General features: G+C 52.1%; 1 protein-coding gene across 4 annotated transcripts in view; it reads left to right on the top strand.

Moving 5' to 3' along the window:
* Positions 1-24400, top strand: part of Ank1 (ankyrin 1) — a 176086-nt gene extending 151686 nt beyond the window's left edge. The window contains exons 39-45 of one of the 4 annotated variants that reach the window (XM_032919514.1): positions 6998-7384; positions 7463-7535; positions 10356-10632; positions 14821-14904; positions 15842-15907; positions 16206-16330; positions 23422-24400. In XM_032919514.1, coding sequence (XP_032775405.1) covers positions 6998-7384; positions 7463-7535; positions 10356-10632; positions 14821-14904; positions 15842-15907; positions 16206-16304 — 986 coding nt within the window. In that variant the 3' untranslated portion in view covers positions 16305-16330; positions 23422-24400. Of the gene's footprint in view, positions 1-6997; positions 7385-7462; positions 7536-10355; positions 10633-13451; positions 14143-14820; positions 14905-15841; positions 15983-16205; positions 16331-23421 lie in introns of those variants that run through there. The other 3 variants (XM_032919511.1, XM_032919513.1, XM_032919512.1) reach the window with 3 other exon arrangements.
* Positions 24401-24664: the final 264 nt, after the last annotated feature.

Here is a 24664-nt window from a genome sequence, read left to right as displayed (position 1 = left end):
ATCTCTTCATCTTTAGAAGTCAGGCTAGATTCCAAGCTGCTTACTAACTCTGAAAATCTTGTCAACTGCGGGACATGTCGTCTGGTGTCCCACACTGCGATATGCACAGCTCTGTGGTGACAGCAGTGCTCCCCAAGCTGCTAGCTGTAAAGGCTGCCCCTAGCTGTGTACATGTGAGGCACAAGGGCACCCAAGTCACAGCTTGTGGTACCACCAGGGAGCGGGCAGTATCAGGGGCAGGTGAGTTCTAGACTAGGCTGGACCCAGGGCTTCCTTCAGCCAGGTGGGGCCTGTGCATGCCAAACCTCCCCATTCTCCCTCATGTCCTGTGTCTCCTGAAGCGTGCTGTCTGGCCCCATTGGGTGTGGGGCTCATCTATCAATCACGTCCTGTCCCCTTTCTTTCTGCCTCTGACCTCATCCTGACTACTCATTCTCTTGTACTTCCTGTTCTCCACTGTGTCCACCTGGCCAAGTGTACAGAACTGTCAGATTTCACACGTGCATGTCACAGAGGACTCCTAGACCCCCCCCACCCCCCTTCATGGCTGTCTCCATGGGCATCCATTGCGTGTGCATGGCGTGTTGTCTGCGTTGCCTTGTGGCCGCTGCTGATGCGTATGCTTCACCCACTCTTCAGATCCAGAGGGTTCCAGAACAGTGATCCACAGCTATGGGGATTGTAGCTGGCCTCTAGGAACCTGGTTGGAACCCTATGGGGAGCCCTTATGTAAGCCAGCTCCTCCTTCACAGAAGGACAAAGGGAAGCTGAGAACATCTGTAAGCTTTGAGAAGTGCATGTGACTAAACACTGGATCTTTGATGTGGGCAATGGGCTTCTTGATATTGCCCATGCTGTCAATTGAGTTAAATCCACTGATTGTTTTCATGCCTTTAAATTAACTTAACGTTCATGGAACTGTCAGACTCGTAGAGTTTCTTGGGTCTGAAGAAGGACTGTTGTCTCCAATCAGACCGGAAGACTTTTAACACTCAGCAGGCCCCAATCCACAAGTGGGACCAAGTCTCTGTGTGTTCTGTGTCTGCGGTAAGGCTCTGTGGCAGTTGGCCAGACCGTTTGGCTAATCTATTTCCAAGCATCAGCTGTGTGTTAGGTGCCTTTCTAGGAGGGGAGTGAAGCCAGTTCTCAGACAAGACAAGAAAACAAAATTCTGCCTCTGTGAAAAAAAAATCCTCTGTGGTGATAGCCCATGAATAACATGCGTGAGAATGTATAGTGTGTTCTATGGAATATGGGAGTCGATGGGCCAGAATAAGGGGACTTGTGGGGTTAAGTAGCGTAGTAGGCTGGCTGTATTTGAACAAAGGCACAAAGATGAGGGAATGGGCCACATGTTATCAGGAGGGAAAGAACATTCCAGAAGGGTGGCGTGCCTGGTGGGTTCACAAATAGTGAGGAATGGAGGAGCTAGGTGATAGGGACAGAAAAGACAGAGGCCTAAGAGACATCAGGAAGCAGCCATAAGAGTATCAGAAGAACCTTGGGTTCTGTGTGGTGGGGTTTGAGCAAAAGAACATCATCTTCAAAGGTTCCTTCTCCCTGCTTTGCTGAGTTGCTTCTGAACATCTGGCTTCCCTGTGCAGCACACTGAGCCTCACGCACTAAAAGCCCACAGATCTCCAGATGAGCCTAGGCCCTGAAGCCTGCGGGCATGTGGCCCTCAACGGGGGCAAATCCCATACACTGAGCCTTGGCCTGATCCTTTTTGCTTCCAAGGCGTCAGGATTGGCTTATATGTGGTTGTCCCGCCCTCATCCCTGTCGCAGGAGACTATCTCACACCTGATGTCCTTCTGGTCAGAAATGAAAGGGTGCAAGGGATCTGGAGAGCAGGGAGGAAGAGGTACCGGCCCCCCGCGCCGTCTCTGTGTGTCCTCTCACAAGGCCTCAGAGGTTGTCACCATCACCTCAGTTTCTGAGAGATTTGCCTCATTCCTCTTCCTGTCTCTATCTGAAGCACAGGGACTCAGGGCAGTGCCTGCAGAATAGGAGAGGGTAAGGGGAGGAAAGTGGGGGTCCTTATTTAAGAGGAATCTTCCCATGGCAGCTTTTCCTGACCTGTAGACCGGCACTGTCGTGAGAAAAGAGAGCTGGCCCAAAGGCTAGTTAGCTTGTCCTACATAAGAGGGGACCACCCAGACCCACAGAATAAGCACAAAGAAAAAAATGCCTAGAAGAAAAAGAACAACAGAACCCCCAAAATAACCCCATGTTCTAAAAAGATAAATAAATAAAACCGTATATAGAAAGAAAAAAAAAGCAGGTATCTCATACCGTCAGCTCCATCTGTCTTGATGTCTCGTTGGAAATAAAATGTACTTCATTTATGTCAACTTTTAATGATATAGCTAGTGAAGGTGACTCCTGTCTGGGTCCAGGTTGCATGTCCACACTGTTTGTTTGCTATTAACATTAAGCTAAGAGGATGGTGACAGCATGTGGGTTAGTACAGACCCAGGGCAATGAGCTGATAAGAAGAAAGGTCACCGGGAGTCCCTCCCAACTCTCACTGGACTCACGAAGCCAACGCAAGCAAGATCTGCAAGTAAAGCCTCCTCAATAAACCCAAGAACGAGGTGACACCAGAGGAGCAAAAGCCAGCAGAGGAGGAACTTAACACGGGCTCACCATGCTCGCATAGTCAGTCAAAGGAACAAGAAGCTCGCATCAACCCCAGCGTGAAGCTCCTGGGCTGGGGGAAGCCCTCAGAAAACAATGTAACATGGTGCTGGAGAATGTGGACCCAGGGCCCCGACAAGAGTAAGTAATCCCCACGAGTCAACAAGGACCTGATACGGAGAAAGGCCACCTGGAGTCCCGCTCTCCTCTCACTCGACCAAAGAAGCCCAAACAATGTGGTCCAGGTATACGGGTTACTGAGGGAAGACTCGGTCATTGTGTCCCCGGGGTAAGGAAGAAAGGAAGGGGAAAGAAAGAAAGAAAGAAAGAAAGAAAGAAAGAAAGAAAGAAAGAAAGAAAGAAAGAAAGAAAGAGAGAAAGAAAGGCAAGCTAAGCTGTTGGCTTGCTCTGCTTCAGGCCTATGTATGTGACTGCTCTCTGATCCTCCTGGGAGACCTATACATTGGAAGATGGGCTGCTGACCCAAGCGGGACAGGACTGCAAGAGTCCTGGAAAGACTGGCACTTCTGAAACTTAGGTGTAGATCCTCCCAGGGTCTTCTCTACCCTTGGCCTCGTGAGACAACACACTGAAGGTACACAGGCCATAGGGACCATGGCACCACACTAACAGTGATGCCCGTCCTCATCGGTGCCATAGTTGCTGAGATTCTCAGACTGATCCTAAGTCTGAGTGGATGGGTAGGGTCCTCTGAGAATGGGAACATCCTGAAAGCAGTCACCTACAGTGACAACGAACAGAAAGTATATGTGGGTTTTCTCCACTCACACCTAACTTGGATGAAATTGCCACTCACGTGAACACCGTGGAAGCTTCAAGGTGGAAGAGTTACAGATGCTCTCCAGAGCCTCTGATGTTTAGAGGGGAGCAGAAGTCCGCCACCCTGAAATATTGATGAGGTTCCTGGCGTGACAGAATGGCTGTATCTGATGACATGGTTATGATGTACACCAATTCTTGCCAAGGTCTGGGGGTTAGACATGCCACGCTTTTCAATGGTGCTGCCCAAAGCTGGAGACTCATCTATGAACAGCACTTTGTGAGAAATGACATGGGAATGTGAGAGTCAGTGTGTCCATGAGTCACGTGTGAAGTGAGTCCTTTGATGACTAGATTTGCCTCAAGGGAAGCCCAGGTGATCTCCCCGGGTTAAGGGGAAGATGCCGAGTTCCCATAAAACTAAGCAGCTTCAGAAGGTATCAGGCAAGGAAGGAGACATCTGACAAGAGTCAGAATGGAGGCGGATGGCAGTGGAGCACACCTTTAATCCCAGGCAGAGGCAGACAGGCCTCTGAGTTTGAGGCCAGCCTGGTCTACAGAGGGAGTTCCAGGACAGAGAAACCCTGTCTTGAAAAACAAACAAATAAACAAAAACAAGAGAAAGAGAGGGGGGGAGAACACTAGAGTCCCTTGGAAGGTCTCCTGCAAACTTCAGCTGACTATTCCCCAAGGCTAGCCTGACCATTCAGACTCGAGCTAAGGTCAAAGAAGGGTCATGCTTCAGAAAATGGAAATAATCAACCCAAGCTGGAGCAATGCGTAAGATCTGCCCAGAACCCCTGAGAAGAAAACGCGACAAGACCAAACTGCTCCCCAAACAAACTGCTGTAACAGAACAGCAGCCAAGGACGTACAACGCTACAAAAAAATACCCAGCACCCAAAGAGGTAAAACGCATGATGCCTGGCAGCCAAAGATGACCAGAAACCAGAAGCAGGAAAACTGAATCAGTAATGGGGGGTGGGGAGAGACAGACTGACACAGATGCGCAGACGAGGATGGCAGGCCAGTCCAAGCAACTGTGATTTTATATTCAAACCACAACTCCACTTGGAACAGTGGTAGAGCATTTGCCCAGTGTGCGCAAAGTATCACCAGGCCCTCTCCAAACTGAAACACAGGGAGGAGAGGAAGGACGTAGAGTGCATCAGTGAGCTATGGGACAATTCCGAAAGCGTATGTGCGTCTGTGTGTGCACATATATGCATGTGTACATATATGTGCGTATATGTGTACATGTTTACACATATGTGCTGAAAGGATTCTAATGTGAAAATGATAAATGCATTGATATAGTATAATGAACTCCCCACACACAGGAACTCTACTGAGGCATACCATAAGCAAACTGGTAGAAGATGTCTCCTAGAACACAGTATGAGCACGCAACCAATGGGTTTAAAGTAAAACACGCTGTCAAAGAAGCAAGACAGGCAAGGCTCGGAGCATGCTCAGCAGTAGAGAGTTTACCTAGAATATGTGAGACTTAGGGTCATTCCCCAGTGGTGGCAGAGAGGACAGGAAGAAGATTGAAAAACAAGGGGGAATGGGGAAATGGGGAGGAGGAAAAAATGTATAATATATATAATATATAATATACATATATATCAATGCTCTCAATCTCACTGCTCAAGAAACAAGGTGACAGGCAGATCTCTGTGTATTTAAGTCCAGCCTGGTGTAGCAAGTTCCAGGCCAGTCAGGGCTTCATGGTACATGGCTGAGACTCCACCTCAGGAGGGGAGGAGGAGGAGGAGGAGAGGAAACTTCCAAGCCAACACGAGTTTCATAGTAAGTTGGAAGCCAACGTGGAGTACATCGTAAGGAGAGAGAAAAAACAAGTTTAGTGAGCATGCCTGTAATGTCAGCAGTCAGAAGGGAGAGGCAGAAAGTTGGCCTCAGGTTTCAGCACAGCTTGATTTATAAAGCAAATTCCTGGTCATCCATGTACATAATGAGACCCTGTCTCAAAAAAAAAAAGTTAGAAACGAAATTAGAACAAAAATAAGATTCTTCCAGACATGCAAAAGCCAAAAGCATTTGCCGGGAGACCCACAACAAGCAGTGTTTAAAAAGAGAACATGCGTGCATGCGTGCGTGCATACATCTCCCGGCCCTCCAGCACAGCACCTGTGGAAGAATCAGACACTGGTGAATGTGTTTTGGCAGAGCACATGGAGGAGTAGGGATTGAGTGGAGACGGTGCTGCTAGACACAGAGCATGGGAGAGCCAATGTCCAGAGCTGAGAGCCACTCAGCAAGCTAGGCCATAAAGGATAAGAATTAAGGTCTAGAGACCGTGGGTACTGGGAAGGGGCTGGCTGACTGAGAGGTTCGAACATTAGGCTTGGGGAGTAGACAATGGAAGGCTCCTAAACACTGTAGCCCTACCTCACTGTACACCTGCATCCAAGTGAGACACACACACACACACACACACACACACACACACACACACACACACAGACAGACGCACGCAAACCCTTCGCTTTTTCTGGGTCTTTAACAATTGTGGGCACATGCCAGGTCCTCAGACACATTATGCCAGTTAGAAAAGTCCGTCTCTAGATTGGCACCCTCTCCTGAAAACGAACGGACCTCTTTTTGACTCCTGGATGCAGGAGGGTTGGAGCACCTCTGAGGGGACACTGACGACCACCCAACACGCAAACTCCCCATGTACAGGCATGCCTACTCATAGTCACGTCTGAACACCAGGGAGCCAAGGTCAAGGACTCACTTCCAAAGCAAAGAACAGCATAGGGGCTGCTGGCCTCAGGCTGTGCTGGGTCCCCGCTGAAGCAGAGCTGGGTTGGTAGCTCAGGGCCTGTGGATGAAGCGCTGTGGGCAGGTGTGCTGGAACCCATGGTGCCCTCTGACCTTGCGCCATTTTTGACCCCTTAGAACCCTCACCTGTGCCACTGTAGATCATTCAGAGTTTGTGGAACCAATATGCACCTTGAGGAAAAGTCACTTCAATGCCAAACCAGAAGCCTGTTTCCCACTTGACCACCGCACTGAGGTCTGTGGATGTTCAGTGTCCCCTGTCAGACCCCTCCAGGGCAGCCTTGTTACTGACCCTGATCCTGGGTGGGCTGCGCTCTCCCCACAAGGTACATTCCCAACAGGACTCGAAAGACTGAGCAAACAAAGAGCATCCTTTCCTCCGCCAGCCACGGAGACTGGGGCTTTCATCTGATCGATCAGGACAGATCGGAGCACAAGTCCTTTGGATAAAGCCTTCTTTATCTAGTGCTCCGGGCTGGATAAGAATAAATTTCAATCGTGTTTCTTTGCCCTCCAGCAAAGGAGCCCCCTTCTCTACCCTCACCCCTTGGCTGCCCCCATCCAGGTCAGAGCCTTGTTTCTCTTGCCAGGGTGTCCCGGCATTAGCCACAAGGTCTGAGCTTTGGACTTGGAGCTTGGAAAGCCCCCCTGCCCTGAATGTGCATGCCTCTCTGTGGCCGTGCCCGTGTGTAAGTGCGTGTGGTCCTGCACGTGAGCGCGTGTGACGGGAATCGCTTCTGGAGCATGTTGCCCTCTGTCTGCCTTTCCAGGTTACTCCTCGCTGCAGGACGAGCTGCTGTCCCCCGCCTCCCTGCACTACGCACTTCCCTCTCCACTGTGTGCAGACCAGTACTGGAACGAAGTGGCCGTCATAGACGCCATCCCCCTGGTGGCCACGGAGCATGACACCATGCTGGAGATGTCTGACATGCAGGTGTGGTCTTCGGGCCTCACACCCTCCCTGGTCACTGCTGAGGACTCCTCTCTGGAGTGCAGCAAGGCCGAGGACTCTGACGCCATACCAGAGTGGAAGTTGGAGGGGGCACTCTCAGAGGACACGCAGGGCCCGGAGCTGGGCTCTCAGGACCTGGTGGAGGACGACACAGTGGATTCAGATGCCACAAATGGCCTGGCAGATTTGCTAGGTCAGGAGGAAGGTCAGAGGTCAGAAAAGAAGAGTCAGGAAGTCTCAGGCACAGAGCAGGACACAGAGACTGAAGTGTCTCTTGTTTCAGGCCAGCAGCGAGTTCACGCCCGAATCACAGACTCACCCTCAGTGAGGCAGGTGCTGGACAGAAGCCAGGCCAGGTAAGGATGGTCTGTGGGCCTCTTCTGTCTTCCTGGGCTCTGGGGTCAACTATCCTGGCACTTCCTGGGGTGCAGGCTGAAGGTCTGGATGCCGCTCATCCTGTATTCTAAACATGAAGGCTTCTGCGGCCACCAGCCATCAGAAAGGAACTACGAGCTGCAAAGGCCAGTTTCCTGCCATTCGTGGCTAGCGGGGGGGGGGGGATGCAGAGAGGATCCGGGGAGATGCCCTGATGGAGTTGTGGCTGTACCCTGGTACTGGGGCTTAACGCTTTTGGGTTCTTGACACCACAGTCTTGTATCTCTGCAGACACTGACCCCAGCACTGTGCTGAGTATAGACAAAGGCTCCGGGCTGGCAGAGAGGAGTGCAGGCATGAGTTGAGTGTGTCCCCGCGCTGGTGTAGGGACCCTTTCCCTGATCTCGTCCTTTAGCTTTGTGAGTTCTCTGTAAAGCATGGCGCCTGTGGTTGGAGCAGGCGGTACACACCTCAGACCCATCAGGGCCATCCCTGGGGTCCTCGGAATGAGCCACTGCGGGAGGACGTGTTTGCGTAAGGAGATGGCAAAGAATTTGTGTCGCTTCCTAAAACCAGGCTTTGATCTGTGGGAAGACACGGACAGACCGAGTTGCGAGGGTCATAGCGAAATGCCTGGGGCCCCTGTATGGCCACTCACTCATGCAACACTTCCTGTCCGCTGGGCACCTCTCTGCCAGAGCAGCGGGCTCACTGAAGGCAGGTTCAGACCTGGTCCAACCATTTCCTGGCTGTGCGGCGAGGTTGGTCAGCATCCAGTGTGGATGGGTATAGTCCCTTCTCTCACTCATTAACCACGTTTACGAGCTACTATGCGTCAGGCTCCTGTAAAAAGGCAGCGAGGAAATCAGAGGAATCTCTGCCTGCAAGGATGTTCTAGTGGGGAAACTGACAGACAACAAGATAACGGAAACATCATCAGATTTATAGCTGCCCTTTGAAGTCACCAGGGCCTCGTAATCATGATTTCCAAAGTCACGGCTTCAACTACATAAGGCAGCCGCACCGAACAGATACAGACGTTCCTTGCTGTGCCTTAAACAGTGCAGTAAATGCCCCTTCGTATAGCATTTCTGTCCTGTTGGGAACAGCAAGTAGAGTCCCAGATGACAGAAAATACGCAAGAGGGTGTGTGCGGGTTCTGAGAAATGCCGTGCCATTTCGCAGAAGCGACTTGAGCATCCATGCGGTCCGACACCCATGAGGGTCACAGAACCAGTTTCTCTTGGATATTAAGGGAGAACTGTAACTAAAGTGGAAAATTTGTTGGCTTGGGGGATGGTAGCTAAGAGCACGAAGGTGAGGAACAGGGTCGGACTCCCCAGGACCCACACGTATCTCGGGTGGGTGTGCCTAGAAGGTGGAGGCACGGGGACCCCATAACCAGCTGTAGCCAAACCGGCTATGTCAGCAAATCGTGTGATAGAAAGAACCTGCCTCGGTGAGTGCAGAGAAAGAGCACGAGAGGGTGGTTCTCAATGTGCACACACACGCACGGGCACCCATACACACGTGTGCCCGCACACATGCACACAAACGCATGCACACGTGCATAACACATTAGCATGAGAATGGAAAAATAGGAAATTTCAAATAAGAAGGTAGAGATAAACTACAAACAGAAAATTAGCTGGGTAGCGCCCAGCGATGGGTAGAGAGGCAAAGCAGGGAAGTGGGGCGTGAGGCGGGGCTCTCTGTGGAAGGGACTGTGATCAGAATTACAGGTGAGGGGAGAGAGAAGGCCCTGAGTGGGTGGCAGTCCCACAAGACTGCAGATACCGAAAGGGTGAACCACGGGAGTAGAGGAAAGCGACTCCCGGGTCGTAGGCTGTCAGGTAGACTGTACCTTGACTTACACCAGTGACGATGAGAGAGAAGGTCAGTGCTTCTGGGGCAGAGCAAAGATGAGAGCAGGAAGAGAACTGGGCTTGACATGTTAGTCCGTGGGGTCCCCCAAAGTCTGTGGTTGCCTCTGGGTGAGGCAGAGGGCCACTGGTGGAGGGCTTTGCCCAGAGGGCAGCCTGATGGTGACCAGGAACATCAGAGTTCAGGAGACAGCATTGAGAATGGTTGGGCTCCAGATGTATTTTGAAAGTCTAACCAGATTGGTTCATTGGCTGATATGTCTCCATGTAAAGAGAAAAAAGCAGAGGGACACCGAGGGCCAGGTGTCACTCGCTGATGAGTGGCACAGGCACATGTGTGCTCTGGACAAACTGTGGGGTAGAGTACGTGTTGTGAACAGACCATACACGTGGCTCTGAACCCTGGGATGTTCCGAGGTGTAGAAGTCCTGGAAGCTAGGAAGCGCTAACAGGGTCTCCTGAGGCACATGGCTCTCCAGAACCCACCAAAGAGCACCTCTGGAGGGGAAGAGAGTGGTTGCTTTTCCAGATGAGGACTGTCCTGTGTGGGTGAGCTGGAAGGTAGAGAGGAAAAAGGTCTGGAGGATAGGAGGTAACGGGCACGGAGAGCCCAGCGACGTGGTCATTACTGTGAGGAAAATGCTCTGGGAGCTGGAGAAGGGAAACAGTCACATAAAGGGAGGGATTCTACTGTCCGTGGCCTCTCCACCTAGAAGTGCAGCTGGGCCACGTACGCATCTTCACGGGCTGGTCACAGTCTCCCAGCCCTGAGGATTAGAGGACACTACAGGCCGCATCCTCGATAAGCCAAGGCCAATGGGGGAAGGGGGCGGGGGACAATACCTCAGAGCCGAGGCTGAAGTTGAACAGCTGTCCTTTCTCTCTCCCTGGCTACCTGTCACCTGTCCCGGACCCCAGAACAGTGGACTGGTATAAACAGGGTTCAGCAGCAGCATATCCACAAGAGGCCGCACAAAGTTCCTGGCAAGAGGAGGTCACGCAAGGCCCACACTCATTCCAGAGAAGGATCACCACCATCCAAGGGCCGGAGCCCGGCACGCTTCAGGAATATGAGCAGGTGGTGGTGTCCACCAGGGAGCATGTGCAGAGGGGGCCACCTGAGAGCGACAGCCCCAAGGCCGGCAAGGACCCAAGTCTGTGGGCATCGGAGAGCGCCTTCTCTCAAGAGGTGCAGGTGAGAGCCTCCGGGGGTGGGGGGGACACTTCGCTTGTTCTTTTATGTGTTTGCTCTTTATTTAGTGTGGAGATATGTGTGTGTGCGTGCCCATGATGTAGGGGTAGGCATCGTGTGTGTAGAGGTCAGAAGACAACGTTTTGGAGGACTCATTCCTTTCTTTCCACCTCTCCATGGGTTCTGGCGGTCAGACTCAAGTCGCCACATGCTGTCACCTGCTGAGCTATCGTGCCATACCTCTTGTTCTTTCTCCTTTCAGAAGCTCAGGACCCGAGTCCCGAGCCAGGTGTGTTTACTGGTGGTGATGTCACTCTCTACCCTTTAGCCGTCCTGACTTCTCCTTTGGAAGGGAAGGGCTCGTACCACAGTGGTCGGCATCGCTCCCTACAGCTGTGGGGTGTCCCACACTAACACTGGACTGCTGACGTCCCAGCGTGTCACCGGGCTCGCTCGTGCAGTCGTGCTTGCTCCTTCCGTCCTGGCTCCTGTCTTGCCTTGTGGCTCCGGTCTTTGGGTTTGAAACACGATGTAGCATGGGGGTGCCTCACCCTCTGGGGTGTTGAGATGGCAGATGTACACCACGACTCCTGGCTGCGTCCATCACACTCTAGAAAGAGCCTGGGGCTGAGAGAAGCGTGTGCTAGGACTCCGGTGGCCACGTAGGGACCACTTTCTCTGTGTGACCACGTTCCAGTGCTGTGTTTTGTGAACCCCCATGTCCCCATTGGTGATAGAGTGAGCAGAGGACCCCCATTACTCCCTTCCCTCCAGAATGTCATTCTGGGCCTCTCCCTCTAGCCATCCTGGCCCCTCCTCTCCCTCCCTTGACCCCGCCCCCCTTTCTCTTTGGTTTTGCCTTTTGTTGCTTTCCCTCCCACCCTCCCTCTCCACTCTCCAGTCCCACCGTCGTGACCAATCTTGCTTCATCTGCACGGGGACCCTCATCTTCTCTCCCCACATAACCTTGTGAACACAGATCTCCTGTGAGTTCTTGCTGAGTGTGCGTTCTTACCATTCTGTAATGGGTGTGCTTAAGGTACACGTGACCTGAGCCCCTCACCCAGTGCAGCTTCCTCTGCCAGCGCCACCTGTCCCCACCTCACCCTCCCTTCCCCTATCCTTTCTCTCTGTTCTTCTCCCTGGTGGAACACCTTTGGTAACTCCAAAGACTCCAGGGTTCCTGAGACGCCGCTCTGAATCACTGCTAGGAATCACACCGGGTGTTTGGTTCAGAAAGCCTTCGGCCAAGTGTGTGTGCTGGCACGAGTTAAGCAGCCTGTCATTTTTTTTTTTTTAACCACAGACCCTGTCCTCCCAAGCTCTGTCCAAACACAGGTGACAGTCACTAGGACAGCTCTGAATCCCCGGAGACAAAGCCAGGCAGTCATTCCCCCTGCTTCCTCTGCCTGGTGGAGGAGAGAGGCTGAGCATAGAAATACATTCCAGATGTAGATCGTGTGTTTGACCCCTGAATTTATACAGGAAGAAAGCATAAGGAAGAGGTTAAGGGTCACAGGACGAACGAGAGCTGGGAGTGTCCGGATTTCTTGGTTTCTAGACCCACACTCTTGTGGCCAGAGAGTCACATAACCAACTTAGAAATGGAAATCCCACTGCCTCAGTGTCCTGAGACCCGCCCAATGGTTTTGACAAGCCCCCCAGGGAAGATAATGCACCCTTTGAGGGAAATGGTTTTCTAAGTTCCACTTTCATTAAACCTCTTTGTCATTGGGATTCGTAGTGTGGATCCTAAATGACTATAACCTACCTAATTCTTCTAGGAAATGGGTGGAGATAGGAAATGTCCCAAGTTGAACTGTGTGTATGTGCTTGTGTGCACGTGTGTGTACACGTGAGTGTACATGCTAGGATCAAGCACAGTGCTTTGGACATGTTCTGCAAATCATTCCATCTCTGTTAATTCCACAACCCTCGATACTTCTTAGCTCCGCTAGAACGAAAGATTCCCTTGCGACCTGTGGGTTTTGGATATTATGGGGATTTTTTATCTCTAAGCCTTTTCCCACTGATATGAAGTGATAGAGGTATGAAATCTCTTTCCCTTACGTCATCTTCTTATGTAGACATCCTACCATGACTCCATAACCTTTGACCTTCAGCTAAAATGGAAAAAAACTGAAGACCCTAACATGGTAGGATGGCGGACGTGTTGACCTGTGTAACAGGCGGATGCCTGCAGGGCGGAGCACATTGGATGGTGCTTGCCCTTGTCTCGCACAGTGGCTGTGTTCACCAACGCTGTGGGAGCCACACAGCATTCTAAAGAGCACCCAGGAAAGCACAGTGACCCCTATCTCATGAGGCCTGGGAACAGATGCCTGACTTTCCTGAGCCCCCATAGTGGTGATTTGTAGCGTTAGTTTACTGTGTCCCTAGGCTGCGTTCTCCATGCTGGCATGGGCTAACGAACACTCGGAGGGGAACAGCCTGATCCACACTATGAAATCCTCAGCTGCTACCGTGCTTGCCTTTGTGAATCCACCCTTTGAACACATGTGCGATGTGAGAGAGTCCTGTTCCGTGAGCCTCTTCACCCCAACCTGAGGAGAGCCTTTGAGTTAGGCCTAAAATTAAACCCCAGTTCTACGCTGACAGGAATCGCAATGGCCTAGCACTTCTTCACTTGACTGTGTCCGAACAAACTGCTCATCCACCCTCAGGTTTTTTGTTTTGTTTTTTTAAATAAGCCCTAACTTTCCTGGTTATTATGGGGTCCAGACCTGGCCAACGCCATTCTCATCACGGCAACAGCGGCCCACAAACACAGAACATAGCTGCATTCTCGGGACATCTTGTCCTATGGAGTCCCTGCATGAGAAGCGTTCCCTCTGGCTCCTGTAGACAAGCCTGGTGTCCCTCTCCACAGTGACTTTGACATGTGCTTCCTGAGCCCGAGTCACACCACCTGCTGTCTCCCTTCCTCCCAGTTGGACAGCTCCAGCAGCTGGCTTGAGAGCTAAAATTACTAAAATTATAGAAGGCTGACGTCCTCTGGGGTGTGAGGAGAGATCCCAGGCCGTTTGGCAGGAAGGACATTTGGGTCGCGCCGTCCCAGCTGAGAGAGTCGCTCTCGGGGGAGATCGCTCGGTCTCCCGTTTAGAATAAACAGGAGATACGGAGGCAAGAGGATAAAGAGACAGACTGGAAGGGGCTTCTATGGGATTTGGGAGTCCGAGAGGAGAATGAGAAACTGGACTTCCACAGCAGCTGATCCCCTGGTGTCCCTGGTCCCCGGAGGGCCAGGCTGGTGAGGAGAGGGAAGGGAGGACGATGTGGACCTTTATCACGCAGCTCCTGGTCACTCTGGTGTTGCTAGGCTTCTTCCTGGTCAGCTGTCAGAATGTGATGCATATTGTCAAGGGTTCCCTGTGCTTTGTCCTAAAGCACATCCACCAGGAACTGGACAAAGAGCTGGGGGAGAGCGAGGGCCTGAGTGACGACGAGGAGACCATCTCCACCAGGGTGGTCCGCCGACGGGTCTTCCTGAAGGTAACACCAGGCAAGCGGCAGGGTAGGGGGCCCGGACCTCAGGGGCCGGAGGACAGTCTGAGGGGACCCTACGGTGTGTGCGTGCATGCGTGCGTGCGTGCGTGGGTGCATGCGTGCGTGGGTGCATGCGTGCGTGGGTGCATGTGTGCGTGGTGATGCTGAGAGAAGACCAACTCGAGTCAGGAGATATGACAAGCGCGTAAGGGCAGGAAGGGCCTCTTTGGTTGCGGTCTGTGCTGGGAGCCACGGCCACTTGTGGTACCTGGCTCAGAATACCCAATACCCAGCAGTGGGTAATGAAAGAAGCTCAGCTCTGGGACTTAGGATGTCTGTTCTAGGAACACAAGACACCTCTGGGGCTATGATGTCCACGGTATTCCCTCCCTTACTCCTCTTGGGGGGCCTTCAGGAACTTGTACGGTCACGCCATGTTGTTGCCATCGCAATGATCAGACACGCAAAGCCCCTGCGGGTTCTGGCTCCCGCCTGCCTCAGGGCTCATGACCCAACATGGTGCTGGGACAGCATGAGAGCCTTTGTTTGGCTGGGACTATTCGCTGAGCTTCAGACTCGACCGGACACGGCTGTTGCTGCCACTCCCTTGTATGTCCTCGCCTTCTGCTCTTATTAGGACAATCCCACTTACCGGACTGGGTCTGTCCCTTCTTCTAATTCCAGGGGGATGAGCTTCAGAATATTCCAGGAGAGCAGGTGACAGAGGAACAGTTCACAGACGAACAGGGCAACATTGTCACCAAGAAGGTAAGGGCAGAGCCTCTGAGTTGAGGAGACGCTGAGGTGAGACCAAAAGCAGAAAGGCAGAGGAGCTCAGCTTAGACCGGCTTCTCACTGCTGCCCTAACAGGGTAGGCGGGCTGTGGCCCACCACCTCAGGGATTCGGGGTAACTCGGGAGAAGCGAGACCTCTGGGTCCCTTGCAATCGGAACACTGAGGGCCTTATAAACGCAAAGCCTACCTCAGCATGAATCAGAGGGATCAGCTCCCATGAAACACATAGCCCTAGTCCTGTGAAAGCTGGCCCTGAAATGTGCTGTGAGAGAATGGGGAACTGTCCTGTGGAGCTCCCGTAATAGACTGGCTGCAGGAACTCGTTAAAACGGCAGCATATCTCAGCGTGATAAGCTTGCATAGCCTGGCAGGCACTGCCCCGTAAAGCGAAGGGAGAGAGCAGGATATGGCCCGTGTGTGTTTCACTAGGGTTCACATAGGGAGTGAAGGCCCCTGTCTGTTCCCCCACCCCCACTCCCCCCTCCCCCCCGCTTCCTAAGGGCCTAAGCCATGGTTCACGTTCATCTACCATTTGGGTAAATGAACACAGAGCAGAGGAGTGGCGCAGATGCATCTAGATTAAAAGGGTCGCCTCTGTCCTCGGGCACTGGAGAGGCATGATAGTCAACACGAGCCTCTATCCATTCTGGGGTGCAGAATGGGATGCGGGAGGCTGAGGCAGCACTGTGCATGGCCAAGCCGATGGTTGCCGATGCCTGCCAGCAGCAGTGCTCCCCAGTTCAAGCTCCACTGTCATTCCCATGAATGGCAGCAGAGAAAGGCTTCTTCTCGGCTCCAAGGGACAGGAGGACATTGCCCCTCCTCCTGAGGCCATTGCTGGAGACTTGTTCTTCTCAGACTTTGCCCTGACAGTTTGACCAGCCCTCCTTCTCTCCCTCTCTTTTTCCAGATCATTCGAAAAGTCGTCCGACAGGTGGACTCCTCTGGTGCCATCGACACCCAGCAGCACGAGGAGGTGATTGTTGAGGGACCCCTGGCAGACCCTGGGGATCTGGAAGCAGACATTGAGTCCTTTATGAAACTTACTAAGGTACCGAGGCGCTGCAGGCCCCTGGAGGCCGCAGCAAGTTCACCTCTGCCTCACCTCTACTTTGCAATGCTGCCTCTCGGCTACCTTTCTGGCAGACGGTGTTCCCTCCTCTTCTTCCTCCTCCTTCTCCTCCTCCTCGATGTCCTGTCCCTTGTCACTTCCAGCGAGTGCTTGCTCCTCTGCCTATTTGATTCCTACTTTCTGTCTTTAATGCTGTCTCCAGGTGGAGCTAAGAGGGAGTGGACTCCAGCCGGACCTGATAGAGGGCAGGAAGGGGGCTCAAATAGTGAAGCGGGCCAGCCTGAAAAGGGGCAAACAGTGACCTCTCCTCAAGTAGCCCCTTGGGAGGTAACAGTGGCCTTCTCGTCCTTGCTGGCATGGTCCTCGATGAGGTAGCTGCTTGCTGCTCCCCACCCACCCCATCCTTGCACTACTGTAATTCAGAGATACAACCAGACCCATAGTGTCCCACTCCTCAAACCAGCCTGTCTCTGCCCCTCCACTTCCTCTTCAGGAGAGGCGGGTCCCTCTCCTCTGACGCAGGTCTGCTGGAGAATACACAGAATCAGGGGCTTGGGTTTATTTTGTTTATGTTTTCCTTTATCTCTTTTGGCCGTGTTAGGGGGTGGGGCCAAAGCCTCATGGATTCTAAGTATGCATTCTGCCTCTGAGCCACACCTTCAATCCCTATGCAATTTAGTTATAAACAGGGTCTCTCTATATAGCCTTAGTTGTCCTGAGACCAGGCTGGCCTCTAACCCACAGAGATCCAACTGCCTCCGTGCTGGAATTTAAGGCATGTGCCACCACGTCTAGCTGTCTCAGTATAATGTTAAAATAGTGCTTTGAAGTATGAAAAATACTCTGTGGGTCTTGGTATTCCTTCTTAGAAACCCAGCACAGGACTCTGAGGTCGGTGGCTGGGATGCCGCAGAACAAGCTGAGACCGTTGAGCCTGTGACGGTCAGAAAGCACGCTAGGCCTAAACCTGAAGGCTCGCTGGAGTCCTAACCTGCCATAGCTTTAATTCTCTTGCTGTTCTGAGAACAAGTCTGCTCGCTCGATGTCTGAGAAGGAACTAAGTCAGCAGATCCAAGGCATAAGTAGTATCTTCTCTGAAAGTGAGAAGGGTCTTCATGGCTAAGGGCTGTACTAGTGTGCGACAGGTGTGCATCAGGGCAGAGGGCCAAGGAGGGGTGGGCCAGGCTATGCAGTGAAGATCTGCAGGCTGCAGTACCCGAGAGCCTTGGCAGCCAGCTCTGATCTTGCCCTCCCTGAGGGGTCCTGTACTGAGCTGCCCCGAGGTCCTTCATTGTGCTCAGCTCGGGGCAGCTCAGTACAGGATGCGTCGGGGTGGGAGACAGCAGGAAACAAGCAAGCTTCACACTCTGCCCCATGCACAGCACTAACTGGGTTATTGCCCCTCCCCCGCCCCCAGAACTCTCAGGGCCCAAAGCCAAACAGCAGGCAGTCACTGGTTTTCTGTGTTCTGGGGGAAAAAAAAAAACCAGGGCCCGCACAGCCTCCTGGGCCAGCAGAAGTGCTGACTTGATGCTTCTCAACATATCTCAGCGCTTGGACAATATGAGGATTGGCAGAGCTGATAGGAGAGTAAAATTAGCCCTGACTTCTCAGCAGCTTTAAGGAGGTCACAGTGTTAACCCTGGCACTGCCAGGAGGGTCCTGCCTATCTGCTGATTTAAAGATTAGCTCTTGATCGTGGCCTGGAAATGACCCAAAGGTTCGAATCATTTTTAAAGGAGGAAGGGAGGGAAAATGTCTTCTTCTACCCTGTCTTATGGTGGCCGGCGGGGCCACTCTGTTGGCTGAGGTTTTACCTATGCCCTCAACAGAAGGTGGCAGCAGGAAGGCAGCTGAAGGACAGAGCAGAAGTAGAATGTTTCATTAACTCGCTGTAGCTGATCTGCAAGGACGTCGACATGTCCCTCCCCATGACACGTACACACACATATACACATACCCCCACACACACACACAACACACATACAACATACACATACATATGCACATACCACACACATATACACATACTGCACACACACACAACACACACAACACACATACACAACACACACACATATGCACACACCACACACCATACCACACACATACACAACACACACACAACACACACATATATACACATACCACACACACACACAACACACACAACACACATACAACACACACAACACAACACACACACACCACACACACACACCACACACACACACATACACACACACAACACACACATATACCACACACAAACCACACACACACACAACACACACACAACACACACATATATACACATGCCACATACATATACACATACCACACATACACACCACATCACACCACACACACCATATACACCACATACACATATCAACACACACACCACACAAACATACACACCACCACCACCACACACACAAACCACACACCACAAACACAACACATGCCACACACACATACCACACACCACACCACAGACACATACACACATATATATACCACACAAACACACACCACACACACCACACATACATACCACACACACACACCACACATGTACCAACACACACACACACCATACCACATACACCACACACACACCACACACATACACCACCACACACACATACCATACACACACATACACCACACACACACACCAGAGAGAGAGAGAGAGAGAGAGAGAGAGAGAGAGAGAGAGAGAGAGAGAGAGAGAGAGAGAGAGAGAGACCCCCTGAGCTTAGGAGTCAGGAATTCCGAGCAGCCTGGTCTGAGCCCTCTGCCAACAAAAGGCAGAGGGTAGGTGACTCCCCAGGGTAGTGTGCAGAGGAACGTAGAGTGGCAGACTCCTGCCCAGGTCTGACCAGAGGGTTGTAGAGCCGCAGAGTCCCATCCTCAGCAAGAAGGTGCTTCAGGCTCCATTCCCATCACGGTTGCCCCCCACCCTCACCCTGCAGGCCATCCCGTTGAACCTCGTCATTCCTCTCCTACTTGCTAAATGTTACTCGAAATCCAAACTGAGCACCGGGTGCTTCTGTGCCCACCCACTCCCAGACACAAAGACAAGGGTGACCACTGAGTGACCCTGGATCCACCAGATCCACCCTGTCTTGGGTCTCATGCTGTCCTTTATTTTTAATGACAGTGTGGTTCCGTGTTATTTCGCTGTTTGCACTGAAGTTCTGTCTGTCCAGGGGAGATGAGTTCTGAGGGCTCTGGTGTTAATGGCAATGGTGTGGACGTGAGTGAAGGAGCCACATACATGCATGTGCCACCCTCCCACGGAAATACACAGGCAGCTGATGGAGTCGCTGGCTGAGGAATGCATGACCAGAGACTGACCTGAAAGTAGCCTTGTATTTCCCTAGGGAGCAGTGACTCAGTCTTTGCTAATCCCAGGCCCACACTTCGTGGACCAGAACTACTGTGAATCCTGAGAAGCATTTTCGATGCTTCCCAGAGTTAAAAACTAGCCTTGGAATCCAGATTCAAGACTCCTCCCCACCCCCATCCCCAAATTGCATGACGTTAAGTCACTCAACTACCCCAGCTTCATACTCCTCAAGGAAAGATGGAAACAGTAACAGTTGATATCTGTTACTTGTCAATTAGAAATGTGTGCAGAACAGGGTGTGGCTCAGCCGTAGAGCGCATGCTCAGCCTGCCCGAAACCCCAGGTTCCAGCCACAGTAGGTGTGGCAGGGGAGGGAGGCACAGATAGTAACTATGAGAAGTGTTGTGTTGTGAGGAGGAAATAAGGGTGTATGCACTCTGGCCTTCCATCAGTGACAGGCTTTGTTTGTAGTGTGACTCAGGGCGAGTCAGTTGACCTTCCTGAGCCTCTCAGCACTTCTGTCCGCGCAATATGGCAACACTTTTCTTGTAGAGCTGCTGTGGAGCGACAGACGCTCTTACTTTTGAGGAAGGGCTTTTACAGAGCGCGAGGGTCAACAGTGATCTTTTTCTGAGCGTAGTCCATGTCGGTTAAGTCATCTGGGGTCTTAAGATGCAGACTCCAGGGGCCGGGGCATAGTTCAGGAGTAGAAGCTTGAGCCTGCGAGAGACTGAGTTGCTGCTCTCCGCTACAGCCCTGCTCAACTAAAATTCAGGATCTCAGCATCCTTCATTTTACTGTTGCTATGATTACATCATTATACTGTTGCTATGATTACGTGCGTCTTGAAAGGCGAGTTGCTGTGCCAGAGTTTGACCCTTCTCAAACTTCTCTCAAGCCTTATAGAATACATATATCTAAAAGCAGGCTGAAGTGAGGGACGAGTAGAGGAGGGGCACCCACCAGCAGGACTCTACACTCTGGTGAGTAAGGCATTGCTAAGCCTTGCTCTGATCCTGCCACTCTCCCCTGCATTGGAAAGACCCTTGTGTCTTAGGCCCAAAGAGTGAAGAAGCCAGAAAATTGCATTTCCTGTTTGAGCGGTCAAGGCTCATTGGCGCACGGCAGCACTGGTCTTGTACTGCACCTAAGCGTTGAGATGCCAGGGCAGCTGGGAAAAGAATATGCAGCGAGAAGCTGAGAGTACTGGAGCATAGGCCATGGGGCGGCCCCAGGATGGGTACTAGTTCTCGATACCCTCTGCATGTGCTGGGCTGTTCCCTCCAGGACTCTCCAAGGAGCTGAGGAAGGGAAGCCCAGTGCCTCTCTCCATTTTCCTTTTAGGGGATACTTTCCTCACAAACAGTGTGGCTTTAAGATTTCCATCCTTTCTGACGATAGAGTATTTTGGGAGAAAAAAAAAAAGCTAATGTTTCAATGGGCAGAAGTAGGAAGGCATGTTTTGTCTTGCTTCGTTTCGAGCTAGAATCTGTCATCATTCCCAGGACCTCAGAGTAAGAAGCAAAGGGAGACTGGTAAGAGAAACCGTCACCGATGTGGGGGCAGGTGCCACAGCGTGGCGAGAAAAATCTGAGATCCTGTCTGCGCAGGCGCTCTGAGCACATTGGAGGGGCCGCCTCCTAAGCCTTGAGAGGAGACCTTTTTCAGAGCGTGACCTGGGGAGGAGGCCTGGCCATAACCTGAAGGCTCCTGTTACTCCACCCCTGCTCTGCCAGGCTCCAGCTGGACCTGGTTCTGTTCCACTGAAGTCTTAGTTTACCACCCACCTCCCAGAGAAAGGGGCCTACTGATCTCTGAGGCTGAGCCCTCCCCTCCCTTAGGACGAGGCAGTGAAGTAAGTGGGAAACCAGCCTGTGTGCCTAGAACCTCTCCCTCATTGTATCTCTGAGGAATGCTTAGCTCCGGGGTGGGCATTGTAGGGGATGCGGAGAAGGGACACCCCCCCCCACCCTCCCATTCTCATAATCCTGCCAAAGCAATTGCAAAGCTGGTTAGGAAAGAAACAGCATGGGGCAGCGCTTTCCAAGAGCCAGAGACTCAGAAGCCCAGCATGCTCCCTGCTCCCTTGAGGCTCCCTGACCCCTCTGTGGGTCCTCCTCACACCCCCCAAACCCCACTCCAGTCCTCCATGGCCCTGTCATCAGCACATGCACACATCATCACGCTGATGGGTCCTGCTGCTGCCCCATGTCACGGCAGAGGAAACTGAGTTGCAGAGCAGCTGAGTAAGGACAGAAGCAGGGTTCAAACCCGGGACAGTTTGGCTTCAGAATTCCTGCTCCTGACCCTTGGCTCTCTACAGTGTCTGTTAACCAATGGGTAAAGGGGCAGCCTGAAGTGCTGGAGGACAAGTCTGGGGCAGGAACAGAAGTTGAGCAGGGAGGATGACAGCATTGATGGGAGGGGGCCATATGAACATACTGCCTCTCAGTGGGATAAAAGGAGAAGGTAGCCCAGGAGGGGCAGAATCTCACCTTTCAAGCCCAGCACAGCTCTCCCTAGCAAGAATGCCTGCCTGGCTTTTAGTCTTTGCAGCTGTAAGCAAAACATTTGGCTCTCCCTCCCCCCTGGGAGAGGTGAGTCACGTTGGTCATGCCCAATATACCCACTCGAGGCTCTGTCACCCATAGAGCCTAGGACAGCTCTATGCCTGGGAACAGCTCCTCCTCAGAATGACTTCCAACATTTATGCCACTTCTCAGAACACCATCAACTCTCTTCACCTTAACGGCCTTCCCAGCCGGGCACGGTAGACCACACGGGTCCCCCTGTCACTCGGGATGCTGAGACTGGAGGATTGCCATGAAGTCAAAACTGTGATAAACAATGAGTTCTGGGCCAGATTGGATTAAAGATGAGTCCCTATCTCAAAACAAAACAAAACCCCAAAACCACCAAAATAAATGCCCTTTTCTTCCTCACCAGCTCCCAGATGCCCACTGATAGAGTCTTCGGTGTTTGCTGGAAGATGTGAAGTTATTTGTGTGTGATGGTGCATGCCCAAAATCCCAGCACCTGGGATGCGGAGGCAGGAGGCTGGAAGTTTCAAGCTAGCCTGAACTACAGAAGACTCTGTCACACATACACACACACACACACACACACACACACACACAGAGACAGACAGAGACAGAGACAGAGAGACAGAGACAGAGAGACAAACAGAGACAGACGGAGACAGACATGCACAGAGACACAAAAGAGACAGAGACAGAGAAAGACAGAGAGACAGAGACAGAGAGACAGACATGCACAGAGACACAAGAGACAGAGAAACAGAGACAGAGACAGACATGCACAGAGACACAAGAGACAGAGACAGAGAGACAGACAGAGAGAGACAGAGATTTTTTAAGGAAAGAAGGAGGCTAGCCTCACAGCAGACAGTCCTAGAGGCAGGAATGATGTCTTGCTGTGAATCCCAGGCTGTCAGTTTTGGACCTCACAAGCAAAGCTGTTGCTTCCCGGCTTGAGATGTACTATTCTAGAGACGATGCCTCAAGGGCTCTCTTCGTTACAGAGTTAGTCCACCACAAGCATGCAAAACCAGGAGCCAGGGAGAGTTGACAGAGTCTATGGACCAGAGCCCAGAGGAATTTCAAAGTCATGACTTCCTGAGCCAGCGATCTTGTCCAGGGCAAACACAGAGCAGACATCGGTGTTGTATGTTGTAGGCCCACCTCAACTGAGAGCATCAGGGATGTCTGCCTAGCCTCGCCTTTTTCTCAGCATAGGGCCTGTCGCAGGAAAAGAATGGCCGCTTTCTAAGCCCAAGAATCTACTCTGAAGAAATTCCCCCCCAGCCTCCTGGCAGCAGGGGCCTTCCCTGTCCCAGAGCTCATCTACTCTGCATTAAACAGCGAGGCCGGGTAGCTAGTGAGCTGGAACATCTGGGTAGACATCAGGGAAGGGTGGGACGTATTCAGCCTGTGCTACTACAGTCTCAGCTTGCCGCTTTGCTTGGGGACACTGCTTCTCCTGGTGGCTTGCCCTGGAAGGAAGCACAGAGCTCCCAAGTGACTCCTTTTTCTGTGTCCTGCAGGATCACACCTCAACACCCAAACCCTGAACTCCACACACTCTTGTCATGCACACGGGAGGAGACCTGGACCAGAGGGCTACTGAAGGGTCGCACGCGTTCTGAGCTCCCCGGCATGACCTCTGTAAGGAGTTTCCTTTAGTCTCCTATTCGCATGAATGACTGGCTGTAGACGCATGACCTACAGTCTTCAGTCCTGCCTCTAGCGACTATGGATCTCTGTGGGAATCAGGACAAAGGCGGCGAGAGAAGGGAGCCGATAAGGAGCCCCAAAGAGCACACGGGTGCAGACACGAATAAGGGCTTACCGTGGCTGGGATGGTTGATCCGTTTGTTTGCGTTTTGTTTTGATTTTTGACTTCAACCTCATTTGTAAGAAATTCACACGATCTTTCTGGACCGAGGGCGCGGGAAACGGCGTGAAATCAGTTTAGCCCCTTGTCCTCGTGTACCAGTCTCCTATACCCCCCCACACACCACATGCCACTCGTCCCCGCCCCACCCCCACCCCCGTGGAGGGACTGCTCTTCCCAGAATGACATGACACAGGTGCACACACGCAGGTCTTCCCTTCACTCAGTCTACACTGATTTTACTGTGACCTCTGAAGCCGTATGGATAAACTGGATTTATTATTATTTTTTTATGTTGTCTCTCAGTTTCAGTATTAACTCACCTTCCAGTGGGAGATCATCACCCTGAGAGTGCACTCGGGGTTCCTTGTGTTAGAAATTTAAGAACTGAGGCAAGGAGCCCCTAGGCTTTGCTGTAGGGCTCAAAGGGGAGCCAGGGTCCCATCTCGAAGTTCTCTGCTGGGGAAGGACCTGTGGCTGTCCGAGGATCGCACCAGCATGTCCGATAGAGGAAGGGGTTTTCTAAACCGTCAAGTACTTCTATAATAGTCTGTGTTCAAAGTGTAAACTGTTACAGTAATCAGCCTTGTGTATATGAAAACAATAAATACTATGCAAACCAATAGAAACACGTTAGCAGTATGTACAGAGCCCTAAAGAGCTCAGCTCCAGAGGACTTCTCCAGGCTGTGGGAGGAGCTAAAGGCTGTCTTTCACTGAATGAGGAAGGGAGTAGGGCTGTGAATGTACCTGCCAGTTCCTAGGTCAGACCACCCTGAGGTCTCCCAGAGCCAACTTGGTGCTTGAAGTGCAGTGCAAGTGGCCGCAGTCTGGAGGTCCTGACACAGACAGCTGGGCTCAGGCTGGTCGGCCAAGTGCCTGGCTCTGACCACG

This window comes from Rattus rattus, chromosome 13, assembly GCF_011064425.1.
Source record: "Rattus rattus isolate New Zealand chromosome 13, Rrattus_CSIRO_v1, whole genome shotgun sequence".
NCBI classification, from domain to species: Eukaryota; Metazoa; Chordata; class Mammalia; order Rodentia; family Muridae; genus Rattus; species Rattus rattus.
The sequence above is the reverse complement of the archived record's forward strand: the minus strand, read 5'-3'. Positions and strand labels throughout refer to the sequence as shown.